The sequence below is a fragment of the Bombina bombina genome, chromosome 9, assembly GCF_027579735.1.
Source record: "Bombina bombina isolate aBomBom1 chromosome 9, aBomBom1.pri, whole genome shotgun sequence".
Lineage (NCBI taxonomy): Eukaryota > Metazoa > Chordata > Amphibia > Anura > Bombinatoridae > Bombina > Bombina bombina.
The window spans coordinates 228,541,559-228,555,527 of record NC_069507.1 but is presented as its reverse complement, the minus strand read 5'-3'; the positions used below and the strand labels follow the sequence as shown (position 1 = coordinate 228,555,527).

The window sequence follows — 13,969 nt, the reverse complement described above, 5'->3', positions numbered from 1 at the left end:
CACAGGTTTAAAAAATGTTGAAGTCTGAAGTTTCCCATTTTTGATGGTAATTTTTAGATCGAGGAATGTGATTTCCTTGTCACTGATCTCGTAGGTAAATTTCAGGTTGTTGGTGTTGTTATTCATAACCCTTATAGTGTGTTCTAAATCTTCTTTGGAGCCTTTCCATATCAGGAGGATGTCATCTATGTACCTGTAGTAGGAGACTAGGTCCGCGCCGGCTGGGCACGACTCCCAAAATATGTGTTCCCATTTGCCCATGTAAAGTCTCCTACTACAGGTACATAGATGACATCCTCCTGATATGGAAAGGCTCCAAAGAAGATTTAGAACACACTATAAGGGTTATGAATAACAACACCAACAACCTGAAATTTACCTACGAGATCAGTGACAAGGAAATCACATTCCTCGATCTAAAAATTACCATAAAAAATGGGAAACTTCAGACTTCAACATTTTTTAAACCTGTGGATTGTAACAACTATGTCCACAGGGACAGCTGCCATCATTTCAAATGGAAGGAGAATATACCAAAGGGACAGTTACTAAGATTGAAAAAGAACTGTTCGGACCCCATTTTATGGGAAACCCAGGCGGAAGAACTGAAAAAACGCTTTCTTGAGAGAGGATATGAAGAGGAAAAACTCCACAAAGATATAGAAGAAGTCAGGCAAAAGGATCGCAAGGAACTTCTCAAGTATAAAGACAAGAGAATTAGGAGAGACATGAACACCGACTCCATAGAGGTTGCCTTTATCACGCAGTACAGCGAAAACAGGAGAACCATCGAGAAAATAATAGAAAAGCACTGGCATCTACTGAAGGATGACGACACAATTGGCGAAACACTCATCAACAGACCGAAATTTATCTATAGAAAATCAGATAACCTTAAGAACATTCTATCTCCTAGCATTCCACGCCCAACAACACCTCAGACGAGAGATATATCCGGGAAACCCATAAAAGGTTTTTTCCCATGCCCGAGCTGCAAGGCGTGTAAGAGAGGCTTGAAAATCAAAAACTTTTCACCGCACAACTCCAGTATCAAACATGAAATAAAGGATCTGATCAGATGCAGCAGCAAGGGGGTAATTTACATAATACAATGCAAATGTGGACTACAATACGTCGGACAAACCTCGAGATGCCTAAAAGACAGAATACGGGAACATGTGCTACAGATTGAACATGGCAGCACAGACACCGCACTGTATAGACACTTTTCTATTAAACACAAAGGAAACATCAAGGATCTAAACTTCTATGGTATCCAGATAGTAAAGCCTAATTGGAGGGGAGGCAACTATGAAAAGAAGCTCCTAATCGCGGAATCCAGATGGATATTTGAGCTGGATTGTCTCTACCCGAAGGGTCTGAACAACAAGGAAGACCTCTCACATCTTTTAAGCTTGAAACACACATAAATTTGACTTCTGAATATCTATTCGGAAAACACTGCTGCCCTCATACAGAAGGAAAACAATAAAGAAAACATAACGAGGTCAATATATGACACGACAAGAACAAAATATATCTAATGAAGATGTCCTGCATAGATCCACACAAAGATCTATATTAGGATCTCTAAAGCCAATCTAATCATCTTTATTTTTATTGCTCTACTCAAATAGCCATAAGATGAGTTCCAACAAACCTTATTACACATACAGAGAGACTATAGAGATGCCAATAACATTAACAAGATATGATCCCCTAATATGTCAACAGCATATGAGATGCCAATAATATTAACAAGATATGATCCCATAATATGTCAACAGCATAAGAGACACTTGACTTAGCAACCTCTCCATCTGGGAAATATCTAACAGAATAAGTTAGAAAGTAACCGAAGCCTGACTCTTCATAAGAATATAAACACAATTTAAAATGTGTATAGAGGTAACATAATCCCAATACCAACAACATGATTACACCTCATAACAAATTTAAATTCACAATTCCCCAAAAAACAACTAATCAATTAGATCGATAAAAGTACCCATTGATCTCACAATCTACATAAATACATTCATATACTTGTATGAGACAAGTTTCCTTCATATCCACATCAGATTTCAAAAAACTCCTATCATAGTGCGCACATGGTTAACTAATTTTTATACCAGGCACATTTAGATAGAAAATAAGACTTCCAATACCCAATATTGCACATGACAAAAAGAGAATACAGGTTGATACAAATGTACTCCTTCTATAGATTTTCTAACCAATCATAGATGCATTGTAAAAAAGTTTTTCTTTATACTACATATCTTTTATATTTTTATCCTAAAAAGTTTTTTAGAAAGTTTCCAAAAGTTCCTTTAAGGTTTTTAGATCTCTATTTATTAGATTATGTATTTTTCGATATATATATATATTTTCCAATATATATAAACTGTGTATTTTACAATATACACTCTCTGTACCGTGATCCCTACATTGATTTTGTTCACTAGACAAATACCAAGGTTAACACTTTTTGTCCCTTTGAATTTGAATAGGCTAGGATACACACCACTTCCGGTTTAACCATGACCGGTAAGGTGCAACATCCGGCTCAATCTTACCGGATGTTAAAGTATCTTACTTTTTCCGGCTACTTCCGGTTCAGAAACGTACCGGTATTTTGTCATATATTTCATGCCAAGTTGTAAAACTGGCTCTACATGTGGGATAACTGCTTTCTGCCCCTCCGGATCTGATTGGTACAGAGTAAATACCACTTCCGCCTCACCCATAACATCCGATATAGCTTAACCGGATGTTTACATCTCAGCGGCCATTTCCGGTTAAAAAAAACACCGGCAAACCATAACATTTGACCCCACAGCTAACTACTAAGGCACATAACACGAATAAACACATTAGGAACAACATAGACAATGTTTAATAAACATAGACAAACTCTAAATAAAAGCCTTATCTAAATGATACAGAGACAAATGTGAACTTTTTTTTTTTTTTTTTTTATACAGATGAGCACTTCCGGCTCAACACTTCCGGTACCACATTTTTGGCGCGAAATTTTGGCGCAAAAATTTGGCGCAATTTCAATGCAATTTGATTGGTTAGAGAAAGGTATAAAGTCCTCAGCTCACCCACACCATACTATAGTCTTGATAAAGGCCTCTCTTGAGGGCCGAAACGCGTTGACAGAGCTATGGTGAGCTATTTATTCCTTGATTGTTGAATTATAATACAGTATTACACTATTGTTATTATCTTTTATTTTCAGGGTTTGAAGATTCCCTAGGATTATTTTTATTTATATTTTTGTATTTTTGCTTATTTTTCTTTTTTCTTTTTTCTTTTTATACAGCAAATAATTTTTCTACATGGAAACATAACCCCTCCACATAAGCCCCCTTTTTGGGATCACTCTCACTAGTTTGTGCACATACTAATCATTTATTTTTTGTTTTTTATCTTTTGGATATTTTACATCTTTTTTGGACTTATTTTTATCACTATTTTGGATTGACTTCACGGATTATTCTTTGTCACCATATTTTGATAGACCTTTTTTTCTACCTTCATTTTGATGTTTTTTAAATGTCTCTTTGAAATGTTTTTTGCAAAGCTTTTTTAATAGAACTTTTGAATCTGCTGGATTTGCACTATTCATTTATACCACGTTTTTGGACAACACTTAAATTTGGACAGTTTATTTTTTGGATACACATGTGAAAATCTATTTATATCTCTTAACTTTGAGAAGGGATTTTTGGACACTACTTAACCTTTTTTTTTATATATCTCTTAACTTTGAGAAGGGATTATTGGACATTATTTACTTTTCATTGTTTTTTATTATTTTTTATTGTTTATTATTTTCAGATTTATGCCAACACAACTATATATGAGACGAATTTTATGAGACATTATACATACAGCTAAAAAGCAAAACACGCGTGTTTTTATAGATATTTATGTGTTTATGTGTTTTTACACATTATTTCTTGCCGTTCTGTTAAAATATATTTTAAACGACACCCTTGTTTTATATGTTTAATATGTATTAAATGCTTTTATGTATCAACTGTGCCACTCTTAGATCTTATATCTAGATATCAAAACCTACACATCTATACAGCACAACTACCATAATTGTAGCTGAGCTATAGCGCTATACAATTTCTCAGACAGAATACCATATTTTCACACCTATACCGCACCAGACCTCGCCAAGATTTGGCGCTCCTTTCTAAACCACGTTTTGACACATATTTTCTAAAAGTGGGCACCTGGGGACCCACTATAGACAGGAGCTATAGGTCCACACTTTCAGCGCTGTAAGAAAACATTGAATCTATCTTACCTACTTACTAGTACCAGCTAAGAACTTTGAAGAGAATTAAACATTTTTTTCCAGTATTTCTGTGAAGTATCTCTGAAGTTTTGAAAAGTGAGTACATAGTGACTTTTATCACCTATTTTTGTTAACTCGAACTAGTGTGGAATTTCTATTGAAGTTTGTGCTGTATAAGTACTTGTTTCTTTGTTTGGTATGTTTAACTGAAGGGAGGAGTGAGTGCTTCTTTCCTTCGTGTTTTTGTATTTTTAGCAGCATCTGTATTTCAACCTCTCCTTATAAGTGCCTCTTAAGGTGTTGTGCTCACCGGATTTCTGGCAGGCATATAGCCTTTTACTCTTGTTTTTGGAATATATATATTTATACATGTGTTCCTATGGATCCCTTTGTAAAGAAATTTTTACCAGTTTTTTTCAGAACACCTGACATTTTGTATCTTTGAGCCCTTAAAACTTTTTATTGCAATTTTTTTAAAATAATTTTTATTAGATAGTGTTATTATGAGTGTAACTGTACTTTTCAATCTATTTTTTTATGTTTTGTGTAACAGTTAACCAGAGCTCTAAAGTTGCGGCAATCATTACAGCATAAATCACTATTGAGCTCCCTCGTTCGCATTTACTTTCAACTTGTAATACGAGCAGAATTTAAATTGCCACAAAAATCCAATATCGCTCTTGTGCAAACAATATTGCACCACTCGTAATCTAGTAATCTTGATAATTTTTGCTCTGCAAATATTGAAAATTCTATAATGTCCTTTTAAATAACTGCAATATGGCTTTTAAGATGCTTCATATTAAAAGAAAAATGAGCATAACGCACAAAGTGCATAATGAAGAGTCTAAAAGCTAGTGCTGGTTTTTACTGTATTTAATGTAAAATTTACTCTTCTGTTGAAAGTTGCTCTTGAGCAGATTATTATTGATTGGGTAAGTGTGATAGAAAACTCTCAGTAAAATAGAATAAATGAGAATTAGCTGCAAATGATGATTCCCTGGTGCCTCTTGTGTGAAATCAATATGTTTTAGATAAGAGTGTTTTTGGTCATAGTCTTGTTCATTGTTATAGCTCTCAAGTATGTCCACTCATAAAGCTCTTCAGGGCCAATACATATAAAGAGCTGGAATGGGCAGATTCAACATGCATTTATTTATCCCACACTGTGCAGCCTAACCCGTTAATATCAGTTAATGTGATGGGGCCAATTTTTCATAGTGCGAGAGGACATGATACGATGTCCGCCGCACATTGATAAATGCTGACAGCATATGCTGTTGGCATTTATCATTGCACAAGCAGTTCTTGTGAACTTCTTGTGCAATGCCGCCCACTGCAGACTCGCGGCCAATCGGCCCGCTAGCAGGGGGTGTCAATCAGCCTGATCGTATTCGATCAGGTTAATTTCTGTCCGCTGCCTCAGAGCCTGAAGGTGCATGCAGAAACAGGGGCATCAAGCTCCATAGGACCTTGATAATTTGGCCCCTATGTCTCAATTTACTCTGGTAATTGATATGTAATAACAATTCACAACATTAAAGGTACAAATTTTCAACAAAACTACCCATTATCTTATGGATATAGTTAGAGATATACAAACATTGCATTACTAGACATTGTCTTAGATTTAAAATATATATACTTTAGTATTAAAATATCATAAAACATCATAAGGCTACCTTTCATTATTTTTTTATTTTTTTTACTGTTCTCAGAGGTTTTTCTTTTGTAACAACTGCCCATAACTAAACATGTATAATTCTGGCTCATATTTTCTGAAACTGAACAATCCAACAGCCATAAACAAATCCAACCAATCAGAATTTTTGATCATCAGTTTGAATTTGCTTGTGGATGTTGATTGGTCCAATTCTTTAAATGTTGAGTCATGCGCATGCACTTTTACAAGCTGAAGCAACCATTTTTAGATTTTAATGTTAGCTTTGCAAATCTAATGACACCAAGAAACGCTAGAGCAGATTTATCAAGGCAGCTCATATAAGAGTTAAGCCAGAGATTTAACTATCTAAGGAGCTTCTAATTCAAAATGATGGAAAGATTAAAGAGTTTATACCTTCCTCCAGTTCTGACCAAAGTTCTCCAATTACATTTTCCACCAGAAACGTCCGACTTTGCCGGTTACGACGTATATGGTCTTTAGCTGGTCATATGCAAAAAGAGTGGAGCAATATGTCAAAGATTTGTTTAAACACATAGTAGTGCAGGGTCAGTAGTCTTACAATATTTCCATTCACACACAAATATTTTTGTATAAAGAAAATTTATTCTTACTCTAAGCTTTCCTAAAACTGATTAAAACAAAAACAAAATTAAAACAATCTAACATTAAAAATATTTGATATAATTAAGTGCCTAACCAATAATAATAGATCAATATTTTTTTTATGTCTAGACACTGCCATGTCTGTAAAATGTTTATTTGAAAAGTGTAACAGGAACTTCCCAGACACAGGTATCCAGGGGGTGGGCCGTGCATCTAGAATCTGGTAGAAGCTGAAAATAAGTAACAGCCATGTCGTGTATATACAACAGTCATATTATATATTATCTAATAGAAAGGGTGTGACATAAGCAGCACTAAATGTTATTTTATTTATTTACTAGCCACTTCCGAATGTACATAATGGTTAAGCTATGTTTGCAGTCTGCACCTATAAAGAATCAGTCCTTGAGCACCTTAGGGGTGGAGTCTGTGTAATTCATATGTGCAGACTGGGTTGTCTGGGTATAGTAACAAAGTGGAGGAGGCTGAATGAGGATATAACACCATCAAATTCAAACTTTACAGGGTTTATTTGATCTCTGTTTTTTATTTAACAAACAATCACAGCCATGGATTTTGTTTTTAACAATTTGCACTTAAAGTTTTTCAAGTACATGAGCTGCAAACTTTCCAGTGAATTTCTGTACAGTGAATTCTGTGACTTTTTGTGCCAGTGGATACAATTTGATAAAGTATTACTCTTAGATAGGTGAGAACTGGCTTTTAAAAAGATAATGTATTTCATGTGATTTATTTTTTCCATGAATGTCAACTGCATTACAGATATTGTGACATCTACAAATAGGATCATTTTATATGCTGTATATCACTATAATATCACAGAGTCGCCAATTAAAGTTTTGAGTAAAATGTATGTTTATTTTTTAAAGAAATATTAACATGTTGCTTCTTTGAATCCAATTATTATGTACCTAGCAGTGAAAGCATTAAGGGACAGTCATAACAATAATATTCTAGATAAGACAAATAAACTGTACATATACCTACTGACCACAAGGTGGTGGACAAAACCCTATATACACACTATACACACTACACAAAACACACACAAACACACTATACACACTATACACACTACACAAAACACACACACAACACACACAAACACACTATAGAAACTAATCACACATACTTTAATTACCAGCCTTGGGTTGCACCTAGTACATGGGAATAAACTGTTAGACACAACTTTAACAAAGTGTTTACCACTCACTATTCAAATTTTTTCAGAGCTGTTCTCCCTTTTTAACCCTTTACAGGTGCCGATTGTGAAGCTACATATTTTCATACCACAATCTTGGAGCTCACGTTTTATTGCACCCTGTGATAAGTGGTGAATACTCACATATCCGTGACATTTACAGCTTTTTTATAGTTGTATAGTGATGTGATTCGGGCTAGCACATATACGTACAGAATGTGAGGTTTATTTTTTGCAATGCAACCGCTGCTAATATACGTAAAGCTCTGTATCATGTAGGCTAACCAGAAGACCTCAATGCAACCATCAAAAAGCCATCAATGTCACTGATACATGAATGAGACTGTTTCTGTTACAGAGTGGCGCCAAGTATGAAGATGTGATGCTTAACAAATTAGTACCATTAAGGGGAGGATGCTTTGAAGAGCTGAAAAATCAGTACCATTAAAGGGAGGATGCTTTGAAGAGTTAACAAATTAGTACCATTAAGGGGAGGATGCTAAGGGGAGGATGCTTTTGAGAGCTGATAAATCAGTACCATTAAGGGGAGGACTGCTTTGGAGAGCTGACAAATCAGTACCATTAAGGGGAGGATGCTTTGAAGATCTGACAAATCATTACCATTAAGGGGAGGACTGCTTTGTAGAGCTGACAAATCAGTACCATTAAGGGGAGGATGCTTTGTAGAGCTGACAAATCAGTACCATTATGGAGAGGACTGCTTTGAAGAGTTGACAAATCAGTACCATTAAGGAGAGGATGCTTTGTAGAGTTGACAAATCAGTACCATTAAGGGGAGGATGCTTTGAAGGGCTGACAAATCAGTACCATTAAGGGGAGCATGCTTTGTAGAGTAGACAAATCAGTACCATTAAGGGGAGGACTGCTTTGTAGAGCTGACAAATCAGTACCATTAAGGGGAGGATGCTTTGTAGAGCTGTCAAATCAGTACCATTAAGGAGAGGATGCTTTGTAGAGTTGACAAATCAGTACCATTAAGGGGAGGATGCTTTGAAGAGCTGACAAATCAGTACCATTAAGGGGAGCATGCTTTGTAGAGTTGACAAATCAGTACCATTAAGGGGAGGATGCTTTGAAGAGCTGACAAATCAGTACCATTAAGGGGAGCATGCTTTGTAGAGTTGACAAATCAGTACCATTAAGGGGAGGACTGCTTTGTAGAGTTGACAAATCAGTACCATTAAGGAGAGGATGCTTTGTAGAGTTGACAAATCAGTACCATTAAGGGGAGGATGCTTTGAAGAGCTGACAAATCAGTACCATTAAGGGGAGCATGCTTTGTAGAGTTGACAAATCAGTACCATTAAGGGGAGGATGCTTTGAAGAGCTGACAAATCAGTACCATTAAGGGGAGCATGCTTTGTAGAGTTGACAAATCAGTACCATTAAGGGGAGGACTGATTTGAAGAGTTGACAAATCAGTACCATTAAGGGGAGGATGCTTTGAAGAGCTGACAAATCAGTACTATTAAGGGGAGGATGCTTTGTAGAGCTGACAAATCAGTGCCATTAAGGGGAGGATGCTTTGAAGAGCTGACAAATCAGTACTATTAAGGAGAGAACTGCTTTGAACAGCTTGACAAATCAGTACTATTAAGGGGAGGACTATTTTAAAGAGCTTAACAAATCAGTACTATTAAGGGGAGGATGCTTTGAAGAGCTGACAAATCAGTACCATTAAGGAGAGGACTGCTTTGAACAGCTTGACAAATCAGTACTATTAAGGGGAGGACTATTTTAAAGAGCTTAACAAATTGGTACCATAAAGGGAGGACTGCTTTGAAGAGCTTAACAAATCAGTACCATAAAGGGATGACTGCTTTGAAGAGCTTGACAAATCAGTACCATTAACCCCTTAAGGACCGGGCATTTCAGACTAAAACTTCCCCCAAAAGACCAGAGCCTTTTTAGCATATTTGCCATCACTCAATTTAAACAGAAATAGAGCATTGTTTTTTTTATTTACCTATCAAAACTATAAAAAATAATTAGTAGACAACCCAAAGTATTGATCTAGGCCCATTTTGGTATATTTAATGTCACCATTTCACTGCCAAATGTTATCAGATAAAAAAAAATTGTTAGGTTTTTTCACAAACTTTAGGTTTCTTACTAAAATTATTTACAAACAGCTTGTGCAATTATGGCATAAATTGTTGTAAAAGCTTCTTTGGGATCCCCTTTGTTCAGAAATAGCAGACATATAAGGCCTACTTTAAAGAGCTTGACAAATCAGTACAATTAAGGGGAGGACTGCTTTGAAGAGAGCTGCAAACACAGGAGGAAACATATAGCATGGTTAGTAGTAACCCTGCTACTGCGGCTGTACCCCACAGCCTAATGTCCCTTTAAATCCTAAATTTATTTGCATTAGAATATCCATTTATGCTATTCTGGTTTATGAGGGAAGGAAATACAGCTATCTTTCTGTACATGATATATCATTTTTACAGGGGGAAAGTTTCTTTAAACTTATCCTTTAAAGTCTATTTGATCTTTTATAAGCTTCTGGTGCTGATATTATAATATGCAGAGCTTTTGTGCACATAATCGATTGTAACTAATACATATACATTATCCCACAAAAGTCAGTACACCCCTCACATTTTTGTAAATATTTTATTATATCTTTTTATGTGACAACACTGAAGAAATGACACTTTGCTATAATGTAAAAGTAGTGAGTGTACAACTTGTATAACTGTGTAAATTTCCTTTCCCCATAAAATAACTCAACACACAGCCATTAATATCTAAACCGTTGGCAACAAAAGTGAGTACACCCCTCAGTGGAAATGTCCAAATTTGGCCCAAATAGCCATTTTCCTTTCCCAGTGTCATGTGACTCGTTAGTGTTACAAGGTCGCAAGCGTGAATGGGGAGCAGGTGTGTTAAATTTGGTGTTATCGCTCTCACACTCTCTCATACTGATCACTGGAAGTTCAACATGGCACCTCATGGAAAAGAACTCTCTGAGGATCTGAGAAAAAGAATTATTGCTCTACATAAAGATGGCCTAGGCTATAAGAAGATTGCCAAGACCCTGAAACTGAGCTGCAGCACGGTGGGCAAGGCCATACAGCGGTTTCACATGACAGGTTCCACTCAGAACAGGCCTCGCCATGGTCGACCAAAGAAGTTGAGTGCACGTGCTCAGCGTCATATCCAGAGGTTGTCTTTGGGAAAAATACGTGAGTGCTGCCAGCATTGCTGAAGAGGTTGAAGGGCAGGGGGGTCAACCTGTCAGTGCTCAGACCATATGCCGAACACTGCATTAAATTGGTCTGCATGGCTTTCGTCCCAGAAGGAAGCCTCTTCTAAAGATGATGCACAAGAAAGCCCACAAACAGTTTGCTGAAGACAAGCAGACTAAGGACATGGATTACTGGAACCATGTCCTGTGGTCCGACGAGACCAATATAAACTTATTTGGTTTAAATGGTGTCAAGAGTGTGTTGAGGCAACCAGGTGAGGAGTACAAAGACAAGTGTGTCTTGCCTACAGTCAAGCATGGTGGTGGGAGTGTCATGGTCTGGGCCTGAATGAGTGCTGCCGGCACTGGGGAGCTACAGTTCATTGAGGGAACCATGAATGCCAACATGTACTGTGACATACTGAAGCAGAGAATTATCCCCTCCCTTCAGAGACTGGGCCGCAGGGCAGTATTCCAACATGATAACGACCCCAATCACACCTTCAAGATGACCACTGCCTTGGTAATGGACTGGCCAAGAATATCTCCAGACCTAAACCCTTTTGAGCAGCTGTGGGGCATCTTCAAATGGAAGGTGGGGGAGTGCAAGGTCTCTAACATCCACCAGCTCCATGATGTCGTCATGAAGGAGTGGAAGAGGACTCCAGTGGCAACCTGTGAAGCTCTGGTGAACTCCATGTCCAAGAGGGTTAAGGCAGTGCTGGAAAATAATGGTGGCAACACAAAATATTGACACTTTGAGCCCAATGTGGGCATTTCCTCTTAGGGGGGGTACTCACTTTTGTTGTCAACTGTTTAGAAATTAATGGCTGTGTGTTGAGTTATTTTGAGGGGACAGCAAATTTACACTGTTATACAGGCTGTACACTCACTACTTTACATTGTAGCAAAGTGTAATTTCTTCAGTGTTGTCACATGAAAAGATATAATAAAATATTTACAAAAATGTGAGGGGTGTACTCACTTTTGTGGGATACTGTACATGCATGGGTGTCTGTGGGGGCTTCCCTCCCCCCTGAAATATTGCTCCATGTAAAATGTTAGGCACATTTTTGCAAGCACACAGCTAGATTAAAACTAACTCTTCCTTTTTGCTTTTAATCTAGCTGTGTGCTCGCAAGAGAGTGCCAGATTTTCTATGTGTTCTGTTAATATTTTGATTTGTAATTTTATCTATGGGTTTTGCAACTAGGCTGGTCTGGGGTATACTGCCTGAGTCCCCAAGAGCTGTGCAGCTGTCTGCAAGTGCTACTCACACTTATTTGTTTTTTGTTTTGTTTTTACTTAGATTGTTTGGTTGAATGCATGCAATATGTGGCTGTATGTTAGGGACACAAGAAGTAAGAGACGTTGACATGGAGCCAGGGCTGTGAGTTTTGCAGGGTCATAAGATGTGTACCCAGTCCGGTTTGAGAGTACATCCATTTCCATGTTTTGTATGTGTCTAGGGAAATTACAAAGGGCCTGTGCCACCCTTGCATGTTTCTCAGTGTGTTTGGTTGAAAGCATGCATTGTGTGGCTCTAGCTTAGGGACTCAGGAAGGAAGAGACCTTGATATGGTCCTGGACCTATCACCATTTGGCTAAATGATGTAACTAACTCTTCCATTTTGCTTTCAATCTAGCCGTGTGCTTAAAAGAGACTGCCAGACTTTCTATGTTATGTTAATTATTTTGTTTTGTATTTTTCCCTATGGGCTTTGCACCCAGGCTTGACTGGGGTTAACTGCCTGAGTCACTGAAAGCTGTGCAGCTGTCTGTGAGTGCTGGTGAGCACCCAGCGCTGTGAGGTTTGCAGGGTCATAGTATGTGTACCCAGTCCAATTTGAGAGTGCAATCCATTTCTGTGTTTTTATTATATATATATATATATATATATATATATATATATATATATATATTCGTATCATACTGTGGCTCCATATTCTCCAATATTAGCATCAGAGCACAGTAAAGGCCCAGTTCTGGAGTAAGAACAGCTACAAACGATTTGTTTAAACAGCTATGTAATGGTTTATTTATTGCTTGGGTACATCCTCCTATAAAGGATACCAAAGTGCCAGAGCCCATGTATAGTTTATCTGCTACTATGGGTGTGCTTGTTCCTAAACCTCTGTCTAAATGGTGGCACCTGAACTTTGGCTTGCAAACCCAGCTTATTTATGGCTGCTACATACATATTTCTAAACTTGTCTCTACCACTTGATAGTTACACTGTGCCTCACCCCTGGGCTGTTATACTACATTGTCTGCTTCTGCTGTATACTGTTCTGTAATAATACACTGTGCATGACCCCTGGTTATACTACACTGTCTGCTTCTGCTGTATACTGTTCTGTAATAATATACTGTAGCATGACCCCTGGTTATACTACATTGTCTGCTTCTGCTGTATACTGTTCTGTAATAATATACTATACATGACCCCTGGTTATACTACATTGTCTGCTTCTGCTGTATACTGTTCTGTAATAATATACTATACATGACCCCTGGTTATACTACACTGTCTGCTTCTGCTGTATACTGTTCTGTAATAATACACTGTGCATGACCCCTGGTTATACTACATTGTCTGCTTCTGCTGTATACTGTTCTGTAATAATACACTGTGCATGACCCCTGGTTATACTACATTGTCTGCTTCTGCTGTATACTGTTCTGTAATAATACACTATGTATGACCCTGGTCATACTACATTGTCTGCTTCTGCTGTATACTGTTCTGTAATAATACACTGTACATGACCCCTGGTTATACTACATTGTCTGCTTCTGCTGTATACTGTTCTGTAATAATACACTGTGCATGTCCCGTGGTTATATTACACTGTCTGCTTCTGCTGTATACTGTTCTGTAATAATACACTGTGCATGTCCCCTGGTTATATTACACTGTCTGCT

The 13,969-nt window shown here is 37.4% G+C and overlaps 1 protein-coding gene across 1 annotated transcript in view; it reads right to left on the bottom strand.

The window, feature by feature from the left end:
- Nucleotides 1–13,969, bottom strand: part of HSPA12A (heat shock protein family A (Hsp70) member 12A) — a 124,916-nt gene that overhangs the window by 31,292 nt on the left and 79,655 nt on the right. Inside the window, 1 exon segment of the mRNA XM_053692983.1 lies at nt 6,399–6,485. Coding sequence (XP_053548958.1) covers nt 6,399–6,485 — 87 coding nt within the window.